Source organism: Macaca thibetana, chromosome 19 (genome assembly GCF_024542745.1).
Source record: "Macaca thibetana thibetana isolate TM-01 chromosome 19, ASM2454274v1, whole genome shotgun sequence".
Taxonomy (NCBI): Eukaryota; Metazoa; Chordata; class Mammalia; order Primates; family Cercopithecidae; genus Macaca; species Macaca thibetana.
The window spans coordinates 38,986,027-39,009,337 of NC_065596.1; the positions used below are offsets into that span (position 1 = coordinate 38,986,027).

The window sequence follows — 23,311 nt, forward strand, 5'->3', positions numbered from 1 at the left end:
ATGCAGCGCTCCCGGGCGGCCGCGGACGAGGCGGCCCTGCTCCTGGCCGGGCTGGCCCTGCGGGAGCTGGAGCCCGGGGGCTGCTCTCCGGGTCGGGGGCGGCGGGGACCGCGGCCTGGGCCTGGAGACGAGGCGGCGCCCGCGCTGGGCCGCAGAGGGAAGGGCGGCGGCGGCCCCGAGGCCGGGGCGGACGGACTGAGCCGCGGGGAGCGGGGTCCCCGGCGCGCGGCGGCCCCGGAGGTCAGCGCGCAGCCTGCGGGCAGCCCACGGGCCAGCCTGGCGGGGTCCGACGGCGGCGGCGGCGGCGGCAGCGCCCGTTCCAGCGGCATCAGCCTGGGCTACGACCAGCGCCACGGCAGCCCGCGCTCCGGCCGCTCGGACCCGCGCCCCGGCCCCGGGCCGCCGTCCGTGGGTAGCGCCCGCTCCAGCGTGTCCAGCCTCGGCTCCCGGGGCTCGGCCGGCGCCTATGCTGACCTCCTCCCGCCCGGCGCCTGCCCCGCGCCCGCTCGCTCCCCGGAGCCTGCGGGGCCAGCCCCCTTCCCGCTGCCTGCGCTCCCGCTGCCCCCGGGCCGGGAGGGCGGCCCAAGCGCGGCCGAGCGGCGGCTGGAGGCGCTTACCCGGGAGCTGGAGCGGGCGCTCGAGGCGCGCACGGCACGGGACTACTTCGGTGAGCGAGCTCGGCCGGGCAGTTCCCTGCGCGCGCGGCTTGGGTCCGGGGTTCCGGGATGGCCTCGAGTAGGCGGCCAGATCAGCGGAGGAGATCACGGGACTGGCTGGGGGTGCGGCGGTACACGGGGTTGGGACGAGGAAGGTGCGTCTCCCGGGCACTGGGGAGCGCAGAAGGTGAGTGCGCCTGGATCCCCAGCAACGGCTTCGCTACTGCTTCTGGGTGCTCCACCACACGAGGGGTTCTGGCCGAGTGAGTTGATGCGCGGTGCCTAAATTAACCGGCAAGTCAGGTTCATGGGCACACTGAGCCATTTTCTGATACTTTTTTCTTCTCCCTTTTTTTTTATCTTATTCTTTCTTTCTTTCTTTATTATTATTATTTATTAATTTATTTATTTTGAGAGAGGGTCTTCCTCTGTCGCCCAGACTGAAGTGCAGCGGCGCGATCTCGGCTCACTGTAGCCTCCGCCTCTCAGGCTCAAGGGATCCTCTCGCTTCAGCCTCCCGAGATGCTGGGACTCAGGTGCACACCACCACGCCCAGCTTTTTTTTTTTTTTTTTCTTTTCTTTTTTTTTTTTTTTTTTTTTTTTTGTTTTGTTTTAAGAGACGAAGTCTCCCTATGTTGCCCAGGCTGGTCTTAAACTCCTGGGCTCAAGCAATCCGCCCTCCTCGGCCTCCCAAGGTGCTGGGATTATAGGCTTGAGCCAGTGCTCCCGGCCTGATCTTTTCTTTACACTTGGCGCTCTCATCCTGTCTGATCCTTTCATGCTTCGTGATCAGCAGAAAGGGGTGCTTCCTCGTCTGCCCCGCCACGGTATGGGTGTGGACAGCAACCGGGAAGTGGAGTGGCCCAGGTACCACCGGACACCTCCTGACCCAGGCTTTGGTGATGGTAGCGGCGGGAGAGGGCGACTGTGTGAGGGAAGAAAAGCCCACTTTGGGGGAGAGGGAAATCATGCCAGTCACACGTGGCTGCCCTCGCCCGGACTGTGCTGTGGACATAGGATGTTTCCTAAAGGAATCCTGCTGTAGGTGCGTCTGCAAAGCCCAGCAGCCTGACAGCCTCCACTTCCCAGTGTGGCCCAGGCCCCCTGATCTCTAGTTCTTGGGACAGCTCTTCAGGTGAGATTGTGAGCGGGGCAGAGGTATACTGTGGGGCCTGGGGAGAGAACTTCCCAACCTGCCTTCTGTATTAAGCATCTGGCTTGGTGGATGGATGGTCAGCATGCCTGGGACTGCAGCTGTCCTGGGGTTTGTGTCTTTGAGCATTCGATGGTGTCAGTAGCTCATGGCTGCCCTAAACTGGATATTTATTTATTTATTTATTTATTTATTTATTTTTTGAGATGGAATCTCGCTCTTTCACCAGGCTGGAGTGCAGTGGTGAGATCTTGGCTCACTGCAACCTCCGACTCCCTGGTTCAAGCGATTCTCCCACCTCAGCCTCCCCAGTGGCTGGGATTACAGGCATACGCCACCACGCCCAGCTAATTTTTGTATTTTTTGTAGAGACGGGGTTTCACCATGTTGACCAGGATGGTCTTGATCTCCTGACCTCATGATCCGCCTGCCTCATCCTCCCAAAATGTTGGGATTACAGGCGTGAGCCATTGCACCCGGCCCTGAACTGGATCTTGAGGGGTGAGGAGGCTGTCAGTGAGGGGCCAGGTGGGGGCATTCCAGAGAGAAGGAAGAATGAACAGCGGAGGCCAGGTGGGATGAGGGATTGCCCTGCGCTTCCCCCAGGGGTTGCAGCCCAAAGGGCTCAGGTGGTCGAGTGCATGTGTGGGCTAAGAGGAGGTGCTCCTGCTTTGGGACGGAGAGCGCCTCCCATCTGTGAGGTCATGGTGAGACTTTGTGGCGGGGCAGGTCTTGTGGCGGCTGTTGGATGGCCTGGGAGCAGGGAGATGTGCCAGGAGCTGTCGTCTCACGAGCCAGACAGGTGCCAGGAACAGAGGCTGGGGCTGACTTTTTGAAGGGCATGCTTCCCAGTGCCCTCTGCAGGGGAGAGTACCCATTTCCCAGCCCCTATGTACTGAAGAACCCAAGTGGGGGTGTGTTCTGTAGACACCCCTGAATCTTTGCATGATATAGGGGTGGCTGAGGTCCCTGGCAGGCAATGTGGAGATGGTACAAGACGATAGGGTGTGGTAGCACATTTGTTTTCTAAGGAGGAGCTGCTAGGCCGGGTGTGGTGGCTCACACCTGTAATCCCAGCACTTTGAGAGGCTGCGATGGGAGGATTGCTTGAGCCCAGTAGTTTAAGACCGTGTGGGCCACATAGTGAGACCTTGTCTCTACAAAAAATTTTAAAAATCAGCTGGGCATGGTGGCACCCACCTGTGTTCTCAACTACTTGGGAGGCTGAGGTGGGAGGATCACTTGGACCCAGGAGTTCCAGGCTGCAATAAGCTATGATCGTGCCACTGCACTCTGACCTGGGTGACAGAGAGAGATCCTGTCTTTAAAAAAAAAAAAAAGGGGGCCAGGCATGGTGGCTCACACCTGTAATCCCAGCACTTCGGGAGACCGAGGCGGGCGGATCACAAGGTCAGGAGATTGAGACCATCCTGGCTGACATAGTGAAACCCTGTGTCTACTAAAAATACAAAAAATTAGCTGGGCATGGTAGCGGGCACCTGTAGTCCCAGCTACTTGGGAGGCTAAGGCAGGAGAATGGCGTGAACCTGGGAGGTGGAGCTTGCAGTGAGCCAAGATCGTGCCACTGCACTCCAGCCTGGGTGACAGAGTGAGACTCTGTCTCCAAAAAAAAAAAAAAAAAAAAAAAAAAGAGCTGCTCAGATCAGGCTGTTGTAGCGCTGTGAGAGGGTTAGAGGAGTGATGATAGACCTTTTTTATTTTGTTTTCAAGAAAAGCTAGAAATTGAGATTTGGTAATACTTTCCTGATTTTGTTTATTTTATTTTTTTAAACTTTTTTGAGACGGAGTCTCGGTTTGTCACCCAGGCTGGAATGCACTGGTGCGATCTCAGCTCACTGCAACCTCCACCTCCCGGGTTCAAGTGATTGTCCTGGCTTCACCTCCCCAGTAGCTGGGATTACAGGTACTGTGTACCTCCATGCCCGGCTAATTTTTGTACTTTTAGTAGAGATGAGGTTTCACCATGTTGGCCAGGCTTGTCTTGAGTTCCTGACCTCAGGGGATCCATCCATCTTGGCCTCTCAAAGTGCTGGGATTACAGGCATGAGCCACTATGCCCGGCCCACTTTCCTGATTTTAAAAAATATGGGCAACTATTTGTTTGAACTATATGGTTCTGATGATATTTGACTTTGTTGAGCTACAAATGTGGCAGTTTCATAGAGTTCAACCAGAATAATATAGCAGTTTACAAAAGGAAATCTGCAGGTAGCATAAGCTCAAGTGATCTCTGATAAACCTTGTCGTCAGAGTGTGGCTTTTTTGTTTTAAATTAAATTATTTATTTATTGATTTATTTTTAGAGACTGGGTCTTACCCTGTCACCCAGGCTGGAGTGCAGTGGTGAGACCAGCGCTCATTGCAGCCTTGAACTCCTGGGCTCAAGCGATCCTCCTGCTTCAGCCTCCTGAGTAGCTGAGACCACAGGTGCGCATCACCATGCTCGGCTAAATTTTTTTATTTTTATGTAGAGATGAGATCTTGCTTTGTTGCCCAGGCTGGTCTTGAACTTCTGGATTCAAGCGACCCTCCCTCTTTGGCTTCCCAGTGTTGGGATTATAGGCGGGAGCCACTACGCCTGGCCAGAGCATTTTTTTTTTTTCTCTGTCCAACCCCTCATCCCTTCCTGTCCTTGGCCCTGGTACCAGCTGACCTCTTGGTTGCTCTTTGCCATTCACTGATGTCTTTGGAACTTTCCCCTCTCCCCTCCCCAAGTTCCGCTGCCACTAGCCAGCCAACAGCCTCGGGCTTCCGGAACCTCTTCAACTTTGGTGACCTCCCTGCCTTCTCTTCAGCCACCCACTCTCAGGGCCACACCCTGTTTCCCCTTCACTCCAGCAGTCCTTAGTGGTAACCCCAGCCTGCTTCTCAGCAGTTCCTCTCATTCCTGTAATCGCCGTCTGCCCAGCAGAACCCCGACTCTGGGCCCATGCTTCGACCCCCTCTGCGGCCAGTATACCAGGCTGGGAAGGGCTCTGAGGAAGCCCTCAGGACCGTGAGAGGTTTGTTGTCCTCACCACACAGGTCTTCCTGGCACCACTGACACCCTAAGTCTTTGTCAGTTTTTTTTTTTTTTTTTTTTTTTTTTTTGAGACAGAGTTTTGCTCTTGTTGTCCAGGCTAGAGCGCAATGGCGAGATCTCAGCTCGCGGCAACCTCCGCCTCCCGGGTTCAAGCGATTCTCCTGGCTCAGCCTTCCAAGTAGCTGGGATTACAGGCACCCGCCACCACGCCTGGCTAATTTTTTGTATTTTTAATAGAGACGGGGGTTTCACCATATTGGCCAGTCTGGTCTTGAGCTCCCGACCTCAGGTGATCCATCTGCCTCGACCTCCCAAAGAGCTGGAATTACAGGCGTGAGCCACCGTGCCCAGCCGCCTTTGTCGGTTTCCTCTCTTATTCTCTCAACAACCTTCCTCCCTCCTTGGACCCCTATGTTTGCTTCCAACTTCGCTTGGAATCTTGAGGTCACCAGTTGCAGTCTGTCTCCACCAGCATCCTGCCACTCCCCTGTAGGTACTCCAGTCCATGTGGGTCTCACTCTCCTGCCGTCTGAGAGGACAAGGATCCTTCCATCACCAACCTACACCTCCTGCACCTTCAGTTCTCCTCTTTTCATTGGCCCTTTCCCTTTGTTTCTTTCTTTTTTTTTTTTTTTTTTTTTAGAGACAGGATCTAGCTCTGTTGCCCAGGCTGGAGTGCAGTGGTGCGATCACAGCTCACTGCAGCCTGAACTCCTGACCTCAAGTGATCCTCCTGTCTCAGACTCCCAAAGTGCTGAGATTGCAGGCATGAGCCACCAAGCCTGGTCCCTGCCTGCTTTTTTTTTTTTTTTTGAGACGGAGTCTTGCTCTGTCACCCAGGCTGGAGTGCAGTGGTATGATCTCACTGCAACCTCCGCCTCCCAGATTCAAGCCATTCTCCCACCTCAGCCTCCCAGGCAGCTGGGATTACGGTGTGCACCACCACGCCCGGCTAATTTTTATATTTTTAGTAGAGACGAGGTTTCACCACGTTGGCCAGGCTGGTCTCAAACTCCTGGCCTCAAGTGGTCGACCCACCTCAGCCTCCCAAAATGCTGGGATTACAGATGTGAGCCACTGTGCCCGGCCCCTGCCTGGTCCTGAAGGCATCTGGACTGGTCTTCTCTCTGCCCAGTGAGAGTGAGGCGTGGGAGGCCCTGGGCAGAGCAGGGGGTACCCAGGAAAGCAGGGAAGGGAGATGAAGACCTGGAAAGCTGGGTGCAGGCTGAATCCTGGACACCAGAGAGGAGGGGGTGTCACCCACTAGCAAGATCAGAATGGAAAGTCCATAGATGGGCACGGCTAGGAGGTGACCAAGTGTGGGCCATGCTCTCTTTGTTGACTGAGGGAAGGTAGGGAATGGGGCGGCTGGTGGAGGAGGGAGAGGAGGTTATGTAAGGAAAGAGATGTAAGGAGAAAGCAAGAGGGTTGGGGGAGGGCAGCATGGTCTGGAGCTGGCAGAAGATTTATGGTCCAGAGGGCAGGTGGAGGGCCATCTTCATGTGCTGTGTGGCATGGGAGACCCTGGGTGACCCTGTAAAGGGGACATGAGATGAGTGGGCTGCCTGCTTACTGTCTGGGTTTCCAGGAGGGCTGGCCAGGGAGTGCCCTGAGGCTGGAGCCAGGCTGGGCCCTGGGGTTGCTGGTCACCCCTCTGCTTTCCACCTTCCCCGCTGCATGCTGAGTACACAGGTGTGGTCCCTGATTCCATCCACTGATCGCAGGCACCTGCACAGCAGCCCTCATGTCTGTCTGCTTTTTTTTTTTTTTTTGAGGCGGAGTTTCACTCTGTCACCCAGGCTGGAGTGCAGTGGCACGATCTCAGCTCACTACAACCTCCGCCCCCCAGGTTCAAGTGATTCTCCTGCCTCAGCCTCCTGAGTAGCTGGGATTACAGGTGCCTGCCACCACGCCCGGCTAATTTTTGTATTTTTAGTAGACGGGGTTTCACCATCTTGGCCAGGCTGGTCTTGAGCTCCTGACCTCGTGATCCACCCGTCTCGGCCTCCCAAAGTGCTGGGATTACAGGCATGAGCCACTGCGTCGGCTTCTTTTTTTGGAGACATCTCACTCTGTCACCCAGGCTGGAGTGCAGTGGCATGATCATAGCTCACTGCAGCCTCAAACTCCCAGGCTCAAGCCATCCTCCTGCCTCAGACTCCTGAGTAACTGGGACCACAGGTGCACGCCACCATGCCTGGATATTTTAAAAATTTTTTGTAGAAATAAAGGTCTTACTGTGTTACCCAGGCTGGTCTGGAACTCTTAGGCTCAAGTGATCCTCCCGCTTCGGCCTCCCAAAGTGCTGGGATTACAGGTGTGAGCCACTGCACCCAGCCCACTTCCTTATTTCCTTCAGGCCTTTGCTCAAATATCACCTTGTGAGTGAGGCTTCTGTGAATCCCCGGTTTAAAAATCACACATCCTTGGCCGGACATAGCAGTATTTGCCTGTGGTCTCAGCTTCTTGGTAGGCCGAGGTGGGAGGATTGCTTGAGCCCAGGATGTCAAGGCTGCAGTGAGCCATGATTGCACCACTGCACTCCAGCCTGGGCAACAGAGTGAGACTCTGTCTTTAAAAAAAAAAAAAAAAAAAAAGGCTGGGAGCAGTGGCTCACACCCATAATCCCAGCACTTTGGGAGGCCAAAGCGGGTGAGTCACCTGAGGTCAGGAGTTCATGACCAGCCTGGCCAACATGGTAAAACCCTGTCTCTACTAAAAGTAAAAAAAAATTAGCCAGGTGTGGTGGCGGGCGCCTGTAATCTCAGCTACTCGGGAGACTGAGGCAGGAGAATCGCTTGAACCCGGGAGGTGGAGGTTGCAGTGAGCCGAGATTGTGCCACTGCATTCCAGCCTGGGTGACAGAGTGAGACTCCATCTTAAAAAAAAAAAAAAAAAGAAATCTTGCATCCAAGCATTTTGTTGATCAGCCTTATTTTTTGCTGTAGCACTCGTCTCTGCCTGATGTTATTTGCCCTCCTCCACTCGATGCAGGATTCTTGAGGGTAGGGACCGGGTGCATTGCAGACTGAGTGGTGCCTGACCTTAGGGGCATGTGACTCATCTGTGTGCTGACTGACCAAGAGAATAAGTGGACCGTGGGGTACAGAGAAGGAGAGAGTGGCTGCAGAGGGGTGGTGACTGCCCCGGAGTGCCCGTGTGGTCTTCATTATTGTGTCTGGGTCACAAAACATGTTGAAGAACAGGATTTGGTTCACAAACAGTAGGAAGGATTCTCCCTCAGTCCAAGAGCAGGCCATAGGTGAAAGGGCTAACAACTGTCTAGGTATAAAGATACCATGATAGGCTGGGTGTGGTGGCCCACGCTTGTAATTGCAGCACTTTGGGAAGTCCAGGCAGGAGGATCGCTTGAGCCCAGGAATTGCTTGAGCGCACCCTGGGCAACTGGGCAACATAGCAAGACCCTGTCTCCACAAAAGAAAAAGAAAATTAGCCGTGTGTGATGGCATGTGCTGGAAGTCCCACCTACTTGGGAGGCTGAGGCCGGAGGACTGCTTGAGCCTAGGAGGTTGAGGCTGCAGTGAGCTGTGATTGCACCACTGCACTCCAGCCTGTTGGACAGATCGAACTCCTGTCTCCCTCCCCCGCCAAAACATTTAAAAGGCCTAAAACTGTTTGGGTGCAGTGGTTCATGCCTGTAATCCCAGCACGTTTGGAGGCCAAGGCAGGAGGATCGCTTTAACCCAGGAGTTTGAGACCAGCCTGGGCAACATAGTGAGACTCTGTCCCTATTTATAAATCAAAAACCAAAAGAATCTATTAGAACAGTTGTGATGGACAGTTTTGATTAGCTCCGACTCTGCACTAGGTGCTTGGCCAAGCCCTTGAATCCTCAGACAGCAGCAGCGGCAATCCCTGGGTCGTGGCCACTCTGATGGTGCCCATGTCAGTCATCAGTAATCGAGTGATGTTGGCCTAGGAAAGTTAGCATCCCCAAGGTCAGGCGGGTGGGCGGTGTCAAGACAGGGAGTCCGTTGGTGTGGTGTAGGCTGTGGCGCTAACCCCTGGTGTCCATTGGGTGGTATAGGCTGTTGCACTAACTCTTGCTCTCTCCTGCCTCTCCTCTCCTAGGCATTTGCATCAAGTGTGGGCTTGGCATCTACGGAGCCCAGCAGGCGTGCCAGGCAATGGGGAGTCTTTATCACACCGACTGCTTCACCTGCGACTCGTGTGGTAGGTAACCTCGTGCCCCGGGTAGCTCTGTGAAGGGGACCCTCCACGTCACCCCCATTCCCCTCAAACCCCCTTGCACCTGAGTCCAGGCAGATGGACCAGCCGCCTCTGGCCCAGGCGGGGCTGTGGAGGACTCTGTCTGGGGAGGAGGCGTGGGACCACTGAGGAGCCTTTCGCTGGCGGTAGGACAGGGCTGCCCCCGGTCGTCAGCTGTGGAGCCTCTGTGCCACACAGGGCACTGATGTCACCCAGCTGCCTGGAAGCAGCATCAGAATCCCATGAAGGACCTTCTGCCTGTCTGGACATACGACTAATATTTCTTTTTCCTGCAATCTATTTTTGTTGTTGTTGTTGAGACAGAGTCTTACTCTGTTGCCCTGGCTGGAATGCAGTGGAGTGATCTCGGCTCACGGCAGCTCCTGCCTCCTGGGTTCGAGAGATTTTCCTGCCTCAGCCTCCCGAGTAGCTGGGATTACAGGCACATGTGCCACCATGCTCGGCTAATTTTTTTTTTTTTTTGTATTTTTAAGTAGAGATGGGGTTTTACCACGTTGACCAGGCTGGTCTCAAACTCTTGAGCTCAAGTGATCCGCCTACTTCAGCTTCTCAAAGTGCCGGGCATACAGGTGTGAGCCACTGCGCCTGGCCTATAATTTATTTTTGGCCACAATTTTACACCCAACATAAACTCTAAGTGTTATAGTTTAACCTAGACAAAGTTACAAAAAGAAAAAAAGGAACTATAATCTAACCACCCTAAGAAATCTCCACTCTTGATTTGCCCACTGTTCTTCCAGACCTTGCCTTAATCAGACATCTTTTATTTATTTGCACGTTTTATAACTTTTTTTTTTTTTTTCTTTTTTTTTTTTTTTGAGACAGAGTCTCACTCTGTTGCCAGGCTGGAGTGTAGTGGTGTAATCTCAGCTCACTGCAACCTCCGTCTCCCTGGTTCAAGCGATTCTCCTGCCTCAGCCTCCCGAGTAGCTAGGATTACAGGCACGCGCCACCACTCCCAGCTAATTTTTGTATTTTTTTAGTGAGATGGGATTTCACATGTTGGCCAGGATGGTCTCTCTTTCCTGACCTCGTGATCCGCCTGCCTCAGCCTCCCACAGTGCTGGGATTACAGGTGTGAGCCACCTCTCCTGGGCAACAAGAGCTAAACTCCATAGCAAAAAAAAAAAAAAAAAAGAAAAAAGTAAAAGAAAAGAAAAAGTAGCTGGGTATGGTAGTGTGTGCCTATAGTCCCAGCTAGTCAGGGAGCTGAGATGGGTGGATGCCTTGAGTCCTGGAGGTCAGAGCTGCAGTGAACTATGACTGCACCACTGCACTCCAGCCCCCAGGTGATGGTGAGACCTTATCTCAAAAAAAAAAAAAAAAAAAAAAAAAAAACTTGTGAGTTTATTTTCCAATTGTTTGTTGCTAGAATATAAAAATGCATTGGATAGGCCGGGCGTGGTGGCACACGCCTGTAATCCAGCACTTTGGGAGGCAGAGGCGGGTGGATCACGAGGTCAGGAGATGGAGACCATCCTGGATAACACCGTGAAACCCCGTCTCTACTAAAAAAAAAAAAAAAATTAGCCAGGCGTGGTGGTGGGCCCCTGTAGTCCCAGCTACTTGGGAGACTGAGTCAGGAGAATCGCTTGAACCCAGGAGGCGGAGGCTGCAGTGAGCCAAGATCGTGCCACTGCACTCCAGCCTGGGCAACACAGTGAGACTCTGTCTCAAAAAAAAAAAAAAAAGATTCATTCTCGAAAATTTGCTCTGAGTTCAACTGATCTTAAAGTGAATGTGTTTATTAACCAACACATGTATTTACATTAGTAAAATATTTCTTCATATATTTGGTTTGGCAACCTTTTGCAGTAATTCTATCGACAGTATGTTCTCTTTAATTTTTTTCTGAAATTTTGTTATTATAACAACAACAACCTAGAAAACCACCCATAACCCAGTGTCTCATCTGTTGGAGGAGGGTGCTGAGAGCTGGAAGCGCAGCTCCATCCCTGGTCTCCAGCATTCCAGGGACCCCTCTCAACCCTTGTCCTTGCAGGGAGACGACTCCGTGGGAAGGCGTTCTACAACGTGGGCGAGAAAGTGTACTGCCAGGAGGACTTCCTGGTGAGTCCAAGCTGTGCCCCGGCGGTGCCAGGGGTGGGAACTGGGGCAGCGATCCTCATTCTGACTCGAGTGGAGACCTGAGGCCAGGAGGCAGGTGTTAACTGGGCCGCGAGTGCCCCTTTGTCACACAACGTGTCCTGGATCCTGTGTCCCCTCCCAGTACTCCGGGTTCCAGCAGACGGCCGACAAGTGCAGCGTGTGTGGACATCTCATCATGGAGATGGTGAGCCCCTGCCCCAGCCTCCTGGAGCCCTTCTGACATGGGTGGAATCTAAGGACCCCACCTTCTCCCCTGCTCCAGACCTGCCAGGGGTTCAGAGCCAGAGCCTCTCCCAGGGCGGCGCTGAGCCTCCTGCCCGCGCTGACCCCTCTGCCCCGCCCACAGATCCTGCAGGCCCTGGGCAAGTCCTACCACCCAGGCTGCTTCCGGTGCTCCGTGTGCAATGAATGCCTGGACGGGGTTCCCTTCACCGTGGACGTGGAGAACAACATCTACTGCGTGCGAGACTATCACACGTGAGTGGCTGGCACTGTGGCGCAGGCGGGACTCGGGCTGTCCTCTCTGGCTCCCCTGGAAGCATTTTTCCTACCAGACTGACTGCCCTTCATTCTTGGCCTTTTGCCTTCTGCCTCCCCTTGTGCACCCAGGCTTGGGTAAGGCATGTGTCTCTGCCTGCATCCCCTCTCCCGTCTCTGCCTGCATCCCCTCTCCCGTCTCTGCCTGCGTCCCCTCTCCCGTCTCTGCCTGCATCCCCTCTCCCGCCTCTGCCTGCATCCCCTCTCCCGCCTCTGCCTGCATCCCCTCTCCCGCCTCTGCCTGCATCCCCTCTCCCGCCTCTGCCTGCATCCCCTCTCCCGCCTCTGCCTGCATCCCCTCTCCCGCCTCTGCCTGCATCCCCTCTCTCCCGCCTCTGCCTGCATCCCCTCTCCCGCCTCTGCCTGCATCCCCTCTCCCGCCTCTGCCTGCATCCCCTCTCCCGCCTCTGCCTGCATCCCCTCTCCCGCCTCTGCCTGCATCCCCTCTCCCGTCTCTGCCTGCGTCCCCTCTCCCGTCTCTGCCTGCGTCCCCTCTCCGTCTCTGCCTGCGTCCCCTCTCCCGTCTCTGCCTGCTCCCCTCTCCCGTCTCTGCCTGCGTCCCCTCTCCCGTCTCTGCCTGCGTCCCCTCTCCCGTCTCTGCCTGCGTCCCCTCTCCCGTCTCTGCCTGCGTCCCCTCTCCCCCGTCTCTGCCTGCGTCCCCTCTCCCGTCTCTGCCTGCGTCCCCCTCCCGTCTCTGCCTGCGTCCCCTCTCCCGTCTCTGCCTGCGTCCCCTCTCCCGTCTCTGCCTGCGTCCCCTCTCCCGTCTCTGCCTGCGTCCCCTCTCCCGTCTCTGCCTGCGTCCCCTCTCCCGTCTCTGCCTGCGTCCCCTCTCCCGTCTCTGCCTGCGTCCCCTCTCCCGTCTCTGCCTGCATCCCCTCTCCCGTCTCTGCCTGCGTCCCCTCTCCCGTCTCTGCCTGCGTCCCCTCTCCCGTCTCTGCCTGCATCCCCTCTCCCGGTGGTCCGGCCACCAGCTGTCTTTTCCTTCCCTCTTCTCTCCCTGTCGTAGCCTGTGTGCTTCTCTACTCCTGGCACAGGGGACCCTCCTGGCTGCAGTATCTACCGTCTCTCCCGCTCCTCCCCTCCATTCCCTGCCAGGCCAGGCCTCTTCCGGCTGGGGCAGGGGATTGGGGTCTCTGCAGCCCCCTCCTCCTGCCTGTCTGATCCCCGATCTGTTTCCTCCTACTGTGACTCCAGGTTTATTCCTGGGAGCTCTGGTTCTGAGCAGGGCCTTGCATGGGATTGGAGTCCTGGGCAGAGGTCCCTGGTACTCAGAGTGAAGCCGGGTCTCACAGTGGTCCTAGCTAGCGGTGCCCCAGACCTGGACATTAAGGAGAAGGGAACTCACAGGAAACATGGGGGTGGATGGCAGAGCAGAACCTGAAGCCATCCTGGAGGAGGTGATTGGGTGGAGATGAAATGGGCAGTCAGATAAGAGGCCAGGACCGGGCGTGGTGGCTCATGCCTGTAATCCCAGCACTTTGGGAGGCCAAGCAATCCTGGATTGCTTCAACCCAGGAGTTTGAGACCAGCCTGGGCAATATAGCGAGACCCCATTTCTGTTTAAAAAAAAAAAAATGAAGAGGCCAGTACGGGAAGGCGCGGCGGAAGCTGTTCCTTGTCTGCCCCGAGGTGTGCACACAGGGAGACACGGCCTCTTGGGCCACATCCGGGGATTCCTGTGGGTGCCCCTGTCCTTGTGCCCTTGGCCTCTGGTCACTCAGCTGATCACTTCTGGTTTCCTTTATTTCTCTAGGGTTTTTGCACCAAAATGCGCCTCCTGTGCCCGTCCTATCCTCCCTGCACAGGTAGGAGCCACTCACCCAGAGATGATCAGGTGCCTGGCCCAGCCGGCTGCTGCCCTGTCCAGCCTGGGTCTAGCCCAGGTCTTGGGCCACAGTGGGAGGGATGAGCAGGTGCTTCTCTGCAGGTCCTTCAGGACTGAGGGGTGTGTGTCGTGCTTGTGCATGTAGGGTACAGCTGTCTCCTCGCACGAGGTGGAGGAAGGTGGTGGGCCCTGCTGCTTGGCTGCCCCACTGCCAGCCTCCGCTCCACTCTCCATTGACGGAAGGGCTGTTCCCTGGGTCTTCTCCGCTCTGCAGGCTGAGGTGGGGGTGCTGGGGGAGCAGATGAGAGATGGACGTGGTCTGTGTGGGAGCCCCCTGTGGGTGCTGCAGCTCTTCTGGCCTGGGGTCTTCCCACAGTGCTGGCTCTGTCCCAGGCTGGTGTGCCTGGCGAAGCAGGACTGGCAGTGCCCTTTTGAGACTCCAAGGAAGTGAAAACAGGCCAGGCATAGCAGCCCACGCCTGTAATCCAGCACTTTGGGAGGGCGAGGTGGGATGATTGCTTGAAGCCAGGAGTTTGAGACCAGCCTGGGCCGCCTAGTGAGACCCCATCTCTGCAAAGAAATAACAGATTAGCTGGGTATGGTTGTGCCTGCCTGTAGTCCCAGCTACTTGGGAGGCTAAGGCAGGAGGATTGCTTGAGCCCAGGAGTTTGAGGCCGCAGTGAGCCGTGATTGCACCACTGCACTCCAGCATGGGCAACAGAGAGAGACTCTATCTCTGGAAAAAAAAAAAAAAAAAAAAAAAAGACTGGGCGCGGTGGCTCACGCCTGTAATCCCAGCATTTTGGGAGGCTGAGGTGGGTGGATCACGAAGTCAGGAGATCGAGATCATCCTGGCTAACACAGTGAAACCTCGTCTGTACTAAAAATAGAAAAAATTAGCCAGGTGTGGTGACGGGTGCCTATAGTCCCAGCTACTCGGGAGGCTGAGGCAGGAGAATGGCGTGAACCTGGGAGGTAGAACTGGCAGTGAGCCAAGATCGCGCCACTGCACTCTAGCCTGGGCAACAAAGCAAGACTGTCTCAATAAAAAAAAAGAAAAAAGAAAAAAAGAAGCAATGAGGTGAAAATAATGTCCATATCCATTGACACCCACATGACCCTCTTGTGGGCCTTTGTGTGTGCTGCGGGCTGTGGCCACAGAGGATGCCTGAGGCCCATGTGTGTCTGTGTGTATGCACCTGCTGGTGCCTGTCCCGCCCCACAGAAGCATCGTGGCTGTGCTCTCTGGGGCGGGCATGCACCTCAGCTGGGACAGGAGCATGGTATGTGGAAGTGTACACTCCTGCATTTTGCCTCCAGTCCCCGCATGCTCATCATGTGTGAACTCCGTCTCTTCCTCCAGGGCTGTGAGACAACCATCCGTGTGGTGTCCATGGACAGAGACTACCACGTGGCATGTTACCACTGTGAGGTGAGCCTGGGCCCCCAGGAGGCGGGCAGCTGGGGTGGGCCTCCTTCCACGCGGCTCTCCTCTCCGGGTGTCCTGTGGGCTCACCTTATCAAAATTTCAGTTTTGCCGGGTGTGGTGGTTCACACCTATAATCCCAGCACTTTGGGAGGCCGAGGTGGGCGGATCAACTGAGATCAGGAGTTTGAGACCAGCCTGGCCAACACGGTGAAACCCTGTCTCTACTAAAAATACAAAAATTAGCCAGGCGTGGTGGCAGGCGCCTGTAGTCCCAGCTACTCGGGAGGCTGAGGTAGGAGAATCACTTGAACCCAGGAGGCAGAGGTTGCAGTGAGCCAAGATCATGCCATTGCACTCCAGCCGGGGCAACAAGAGTGGGACTCTGTGTCAAAAAAAAATTTTTTTTTTTGTTTATATATATTGGAAACAAGATCTCACTCTGTTGCCCAGACTGGAGCCTCAACCTTCTGGGCTCAAGCTATCTTCTTACCTCAGCCTCCTGAGTGGTTACCACCACAGGCTTGTGCCATCACATTCAGCTAATTTTGTTATTTTCAGTTAGAGATGGGGTAAACTCCTGGGCTCAAGCGATCCACCTGCCTTGGCCTCCCAAAGTGCTGGGACCACAACGTGAGCCACCACGATGGCCTCACCTATTTTATGGCGTCTACCCCGTTCTGTTTCCTGCCCTGCAGAGAGTGAATTGGGGGAGGGAGTGAAGGTAGGTGCTCCCTGAGCAGCTGGAGGGGTCAGGGTTGGGGGCCGGGGTTCAGGGAAGTGATGGTCAGGCCATAGAAAGGACTGGATTTGCTGAGTGTCTGGATGTGGGGGGTTGAGGGTTGGGGATTGGGAGGTATTCATGAGAACCCCGGCAGAGAGTGAGGGCGGGGGAAGAGGGGCTGAGACGCTCTCATTTTTGGTAGCTGGAGATGTCCAGTAGACCTGTAAGTGGGCGGGGGTTCAACGACCCTGCAGACAGCTGTGGGAATTTGGGGTCACTGATGTGTGGCGCTCTCTCCTCTGAATCTTTTTCTTTTTTTTTGAAATGAGTCTCACTCTGTTGCCCAGGCTGGAGTGCAGTGGCGCCATCTCAGCTCACTGCAAGCTCTGCCTCCTGGGTTCAAGCAATTCTCCTGCCTCACCCTCCCGAGTAGTTGGGACTACAGGCGCCCGCCACCATGCCCAGCTAGTTTTTGTGTTTTTAGTAGAGTCAGGGTTTTACCATGTTGGCTGTGCTGGCTGGTTTCAAGCTTCTGACTTCAAGCGATCCACCCACCTTGGCCTCCCAAAGTGCTGGGATTACAGGCGTGAGCCACCGCACCAGACCACCTTCTCTGAATCTTGGCCCTGGGAATTCCAGTTGCCTTGGCCTCCCCAGATTCTCAACTCAAGGAGACCACGGGGCTCCCCTGGGCAGCCGGAGCAGTCTCCAGGCGGTCAGTTGGGCGGTGTGGGGTGTACCTGCTGGGTTTCCCCTCTCTGAGAGATGATGGGCCTCCCTGGTCTGTTGTCCGGGGTCTGAGAGTCACTGTCATCTCTTTAGCCTGTTGTTCTCGTTGTTGAAGGTGGCAGGGGAAATCCAATTTCTGTTCCTCTGTTCTGGCGGGAAGCAAGGGTCCCGTGATGGATGCAGGGACGGCAGCTGAAGCCAGGGAGCATATGGGGTCTTCCAGGGTGAGTTGGAAAAGAAGGAGTGGGGGTCAGGATAGCTCAAGGAGCACCACCACTTAAGGACACACACAGGCGAAGTGGCCACAGAGGGAGGCCGAGGAGGCCTGGGCAGGAGAACCAGGAGGCTGCCGGCGACCGCGCCCCAGCAAGAGCAGAGCAAGTGGCAGCGGGAATCTGCAGTAGCAATCAGGGATCCCCTTGGGTGACAAGGTCTCCTGGGTGCTGGCGAGTGGCCCCATGGGAGCACTGATCGTGCCAGGGGACCCAGGAGGGAGGACGAGGAACAGATAGTCTGCAGAGGGGCCAGGGCTCCCCTCCAGCACTAACAGGACCTCCGCATCCCTCTACCTGCTGGGCTGTCCTGTGGACTGTGCTGCCTGGGGATTGTCCAGTACCGAGCACAGCCAAAGGTCCACCCTGAGAGTCAGAGCAGGGCAGGCGGCTGGTGGTGCTGCTGTGCTGCGATGAGGCTGCTGGATGGGGATTGATACCTCTGGGACCCCGCACTCCTCCCTGGCCTGGTGTGCAAGGCCCAGCCGGTGGCCTGTGGTAGGACAGGCGAGAGACCAGGGAAAGGAGTGAGGTGGTGCCACTGTGGCAGTCCAGCTCCCTTCCCCACGCAGGGCGGGCCAGGTGGTGGTGTCAGGGGCTCTGGATAACGGGGCAAAGCTGCCAGCATTCCAGCCCCAAGCTCGCAAAGGTAAAAACAGTGAGATAAGGGACGTGAAGCCAGCCCCCTGCTTCCCCTGGTGTCTCCAGGTCTACTCACCACTGCCTCTTCAGACCACCTGGGGGTGGCATTCCTCCCTCCGCTCTGCTCCAGGGACCCCTGTGTGGCGGGAACTGGTGGACACTTCCTTCCGGGCCCCCCAGCAGCTTGGAGCACAGGGCCACTCCCTCCTCTCCCTGCACTTGCTTCACTTTGCCCTTGGGGCTGCCGGGTTTTGGTTTTCTTCACTTTCGTTTCTCCTGGAATCTCCCCAGCCCAGGCCTCTTCTCTTCCTACCTCCTCATGGAAGGTTCTGCTGCTTGCCCTCTTCTCTTTTCCAGTGGTCTGCACTCCCTGGAAGAGGTGGTCTGCTGTTTTGTATTTAAAAACCATCACGTTTGGCTGGGCGCAGTGGCTCACACCTGCAATCCCAGCACTTTGGGAGGCTGAGATGGGAGGATGGTTATGAAGCCAAGGGTTCAAGATCAGCCAGATCAGCATGGCAAGATGCCATCTCTACAAAATAGAAGGGACAAAAATTATCCAGGCATGGTGGCACGTGTCTGTAGTCCCAGCTACTTGGGAGGCTGAGGTGGGAGGATTGCTTGAGCCCAGAAGTTTGAGGCTGCAGTGAGCTGAGATCGCACCACTGCACTCCAGCCTAGGTGACAGAGTGAGACCTTGTCTAATAAAAAACAGGCCAGGCACAGTGGCTCATGCCTGTAATCCCAGCATTTTGGGAGGCTGAGGCGAAGGATAGCTTGAGGTCAGGAGTTCTAGACCAGCTTGAGCAACGTGAAACCCTATCACTACAAAAAATAAGCAAAATTCACAGGGTGTGGCGGGGTGCGCCGGTGGTCCCAGCTACTCAGGAGGCTGAGGTGGGAGGATCACTTGAGCCCTGGAGCTCGAGGCTGCAGTGAGCCGGGATCCAGACACTGCATTCCAGCCTGGGCGACAGTGAGAGACCCTGTCTCAAACAAACAATAAACAACAAACGAATAAACAAAACACACCCAAACCATCAGGTTTTTATGCTGACACCCACGTTGACTGCCTAGTCCTCTCCCCATAGTCTGACTTATATCCAGTGACTTCCTCTTGGATGCCTGAGAGGCAGCTCCAGTCCCCAGTGCTCCACACCGGGCTTCCTATCCCCCCTCTGGCAGAAGAAGAGTTTTTTTTTTTTTTTTTTTTTTTGAGACAGAGTTTTGCTGTTGTCACTCAGGCTGGAATGCAATGTCAGGCCCTCTGCTCTCTGCAACCTCCACCTCCCGGGTTCAAGCGATTCTTCAGCCTCAGCCTCCCAAGTAGCTGGGATTACAGGCATGTGCCACTATGCTCGGCTAATTTTGTGTTTTTAGTAGAGACAGGGTTTCACCATGTTGGCTAGGCTGGTCTCGAACTCCGACCGAGGCGGTGATCCAGCCGCCTCAGCCTCCCAAAGTGCTGGGATTGCAGGTGTGAGCGCCAGTGCCGGGCGGAAGAGTCTTTATGTTGTTATGCGGTCCCCTGCGGCTCTGCCCCGCCCTTCGGTTCTCCCCGTCCCGCCTCATGACTTATGATGTGCGCTTGTCTGCTGACTCTGGGGCTGGGGGGCTGTGTTCTTCCCTAGGACTGCGGGCTGCAGCTGAGCGGGGAGGAGGGACGCCGCTGCTACCCCCTGGCGGGCCACCTGCTGTGTCGTCGTTGCCACCTGCGGCGCCTCCAACCTGGGCCTGTTCCCTCACCCACTGTGCACGTCACTGAGCTCTGAGCAGGGGAAAACCCGTCCCAGGGCCGGGGTGGGTGTGGGTGTGGAGGGAGGGTCTGCGTGGGTGGCCCCGGTCAGTGTCGGGGGAGCTCCCTCTAATCCCACTTTCCCACCGAGCTGCTGTCTGCAGGGGCCGGACCCCCGCGTGGAAGCTTCTATTTATTCACCGTCTGTGCCTGCTCAAGTCACTTCCCTGCGGGCCCTGCCTCCCACCCACCCCATCACCAGCTTTCCACTTGGAGGCCCCCTGCGCCCTGCAGCCTCAGAGTAGGCCGTGGGTCACCAGGCTGGAGAGGGCCCCAGCCCTGGTCAGGGGCGCGAGGTGACGCGGCTGCATTCCTGGGCGGGAGCTGCTGTCCGTTGTTCAGGGACCTGGGGACACCCCCCACCCCCCCGCAAAGGGCGCTCCCACGCAGGGTGTGGTCTGGAAGGCGGGGCTGGCAGGGACATGGGTGTTCCTGCGTCTCCTAGCGCAGTGCTTGCTGGTGGGTGGGAGGGTGCCTGGCTTAGGTGGGGTCCCGGGAGGGGGTGAGGAATGACACCCTTGGGGAGCGGGCCTGCAAAGGGCACTGCCTGTGGCCACGTGGTCACTGTGGGAATTGGTCCTGGGGACTTTGATGGGTGTTTGCGGCCCCACTTGCTGCCCTGCTCCCTCTTCCAGGGCTCCTAGCTTGGCGCCCCCCACCCCCCACTCCCCTGCTCAGCCCAGGAAAATACCCCGTGCGGCTGCAGCCCCGGGTATCGCTCAGGAGCGACGACGGGGGCGCCCTGGCCGCGCTGCAGGAAAGCCTGTGTTTGCGCGCGGGGCACGGGGTTCCAAGACAAAAGGACAGGATTTGACTTAAATTAAGTTTTTCCCTTGAGGATATTTTCATTTTCTTTAAAAGAATATAATTTTCTTCTAAGATCTTGGACCAGCCTTGTTATTTTTAAAGCAAATTCCAGCAAACTCACAAGTGTCTAATTTGTCTGTCGTGGAGCTGGTTTTCAGGTGGTAAGAACCTTGTGGTTTCAGGACTTTTGTATAAATTCCTCTAAAACCTCGATTGCGTGTCCGCCTTTCAGACTTTAGGGTAGTGTGGGGTTCTGTGTGTGTAGGGGTGTTGAGGGCAGTCGCCCCATGAAATGCAGTGTGGCGGTCCCTCCGTGCTCCCTGGGACACACTGACGGGAATGTGGGGTCTGGACGTGGGGGAGCCTGGTCCTGATGTGGAATCTCTGCGGGTTCAGGGGACGTTTGGACTGAAGTCGCTGGCTTCTGGGAGAGCCTGGACCCGCCTCTTGGCTGCTGCTCTCTCCTTCCTCCCCCACCTTCAGGTGCGAGGCCAGTGAATCACCCGCGGGGCTGGGCCAGGCGCCCGGAACCAGCTGGGCTGTACAGGCCGAGCCCAAGGGAACACCAGGAGGCGCCCGCAGGGAAGTGGCGGCCCCAGAGTCCAGCAGGGCCGAGGCATGGCGCGGGCGCCTCCTGGTGGACTGAGCCGGCAAGTACAGGGACGGTCAGGGATCCTTCACCAGGGACTTCCATAGCGTGGACAGTGCTGCATCTCAGAGTGGGGCTTTCAGCGGGACCAGGGGCCACTTCCTGGAGGAGGTAATCCCAGTGGGGCCAGAGAGTAAAGTCAAGATATGGAGGCTCCGATGCTGGCTGTCTCTTCCCTGCGAGCTGAGCTGCTTTTTAAAATTTATATATTTATTTTATTTTTTAGACGGAGTGTTGCACTGTCACCCAGGCTGGAGTGCATTGGCACGATCTGGGCCTGTTGCAACCTCTGCCTCCCAATTAATTGTCCCAAGTAATTCTCATGTCTCAGCCTCCTGAGTAGCTGGGACTACAGGTGTGCACCATGACGCCCAGCTATTTTTTTTTTTTTTTTAAGACAGTCTTGCTGTGTCACCCAGGCTGCAGTGCAGTGCCATGATCCTGGCTCACTGCAACCTCCGCCTCCCACATTCAGCAATTCTCCTGCCTCAGCCTCCCAGGTAGCTGGAATTACAAGCATGCGCCACCATGCCTGGCTAGTTTTTGTACTTTTAGTAGAGTCAGGATTTCACCATGTTGGCCAGACTGGTCTGGAACTCCTGGCCTCAAGCGAGCCATCCACCTCGACCTCCCAAAGTTCTGGGATTATAGGCATGAGTCCCCGTGCCCAGCCTTACTTTTTGTATTTTTAGTCGAGACAGGGTTTCAGCATGTTGGCCAGGTTGGTCCCAAGCTCCTGACCTCAAGCGAGCCCACCTTGGCCTCCCAGAGTGTTGGGATTACAGGCGTGAGCTACTGCGCTTGACCTGGGCTGCTTTCCCTTTGAACTGGTCAGTTGCAAAGCTGTTCTCTGAACTGTCCTCTCCGATTTCTCCCTCAAACCTGCTTTGAGCCGGGTTTCTCCTTGTTGCCAACCCAGTCCTTCTCCTCCCCTTTCTCTGCGTGTGCCATGGTGGACCCTGCTCTTACATCCATGCGGTTGCCTCAGTGAACCCTGCTCCATCCCGGTCACCATGCACGCTCCTGCCAGCTGGCCTGAGTCATAACATCTTGGAGTCCCCCCAACCCCACCCAAGGAACCCGCTTTGTCAAAGGTGACAGCCAAGCGAAGGGCAGTGGCCTCACTAGGCCACACTCTGCCTTTCTCTCTGGGTCCCTGGGCCCCGCGTTGCTGCTCCACTTCCTCCCCCGGAGGTGTCCACTTCCTCCCCCAGAGGTGTGCACTGCAGTTCCCTCCGCCGGAGCCACTCTCTCCCGGGTTTCCTCCTCCTCAGCCTTCTCGTCTCGGCCACTGTGAAGTCAGGCCCCAGTTGTGACACCTCACTTGACACCCACAAGTCTTGGCCCCGGCTCTCCAAGCTCATTTGCCAACAGCAGCGTCTCCATTTCATGCCCAGTGGTGACATTGACTCCATGGTTATAGAGATGGAGGATGCCCTGTGAGAACCGGGCTAAGCCATGCCAGTGGCCTGTGACCCTCCAACCCTGAGTGCCACCCCCCACCTGCTCTAGGGGACCCCCAGTGGTGTGGTCTCTGCTGACACCTGCGCCTGTGCCTGGGGTCCCTGTCATCCTTCCCTGGTCTGAGTGGCAAGTCTCCTGCCATCCATCCCTGCTAGGCGGTGAGCTCTCCAGCCTGGGCCCGCCTAGTGGCTCATGCTCCTTTCTACAGCGCCTGGTTTAGGGTGAATGCTGAGGCTGGAGCTGACCCTGCCCTGGCCTTCAGAGTCTTGGCTTAGTTCCACCTGCACTGGTCCAAGCCCAGCCTGGTTGCCCAGTGAAGGATCCACAGTGGGTACATACAGGGCCAAGCGCTGTCCACACGGGCACATCCCATGTGGGCATGAGTGCTCCCTGCAATCCCCAGACAAGCCTGCCTCTCAGTGGGGCTTAGCTCAGGGCATAGACCCTGAAGGGCTGAGTCTGCCTCTGTGTGTGTGTGTGTGTGTGTGTGTGTGTGTATGTGAGAGAGAGAGAGAGAGAGAGGCAGGGATGGGGGGAGAGTGTGTGTATCGATGAGAGAGATGGAGAAAGTCATGTGTGAAAGGGATTGAGTATTTCAGAAAATGAATGAGAGACATTGGGAGACATGGTGGGAGGTGGAGTGGGAAAGAGACCTGTTGTATGAGAGGGAGGCTGTCTCCGAGAACGAGGGGGAAAGATACGGAGACAGGATAAGGGGCAGGGAGAGAGAGGGAGAGAGGGATTGAACTGGAGCGAGACCAACAGAGTCCGGGGTTCTCCCCGCCCTTCCTGGCAGGCGGGCTGCCCTGAAGCCAGGTGATGTGGGAGGATTTGGTGGGTTCTCAGTGACCCCACTGAGGCCTGACCCTCAAGTGGAGAAGGTTCACCTCCTGCAAATGACCAGACTGTGGGCTGTAATTGTGTGTGTGTCTGTGTGTGTGTGTGGGCCTTATGATGGCCTCTGGAAGGGTCCCGGGGTGGGTGGGTCTTAGGCATGGGGTGCCCTCTGCCCTTATTCTTTCTTCATCCGGGCTCCCTGCCCCTGCTGAGATGGGAAGCACAGATGTCAGCTTGCGGAGCTGCAGGTACCATGACAACCCCAAGTGGACCTGCTCTGGGGGGTGGGTGGGGAGGGGCCACTGGGCAGGATATATGGGACCTGGCAGGGCTGGGCAGAAGCGTGGAGAGCCGTGTGGGTCAGAGGGTGACTGGGGTTTGGGGTGAGCGG

The 23,311-nt window shown here is 56.3% G+C and overlaps 1 protein-coding gene across 1 annotated transcript; it reads left to right on the forward strand.

Moving 5' to 3' along the window:
- WTIP (WT1 interacting protein) lies at positions 1-20,044 on the forward strand. The gene is made up of 8 exons (XM_050768786.1): positions 1-667; positions 8,946-9,047; positions 11,107-11,174; positions 11,335-11,397; positions 11,560-11,690; positions 13,504-13,555; positions 14,939-15,007; positions 19,000-20,044. Exons 1-8 carry the CDS (start codon positions 1-3, stop codon positions 19,138-19,140), a joined length of 1,293 nt encoding a protein of 430 aa, XP_050624743.1. The 3' UTR covers positions 19,141-20,044.
- The last annotated feature ends 3,267 nt before the right edge of the window (positions 20,045-23,311 follow it).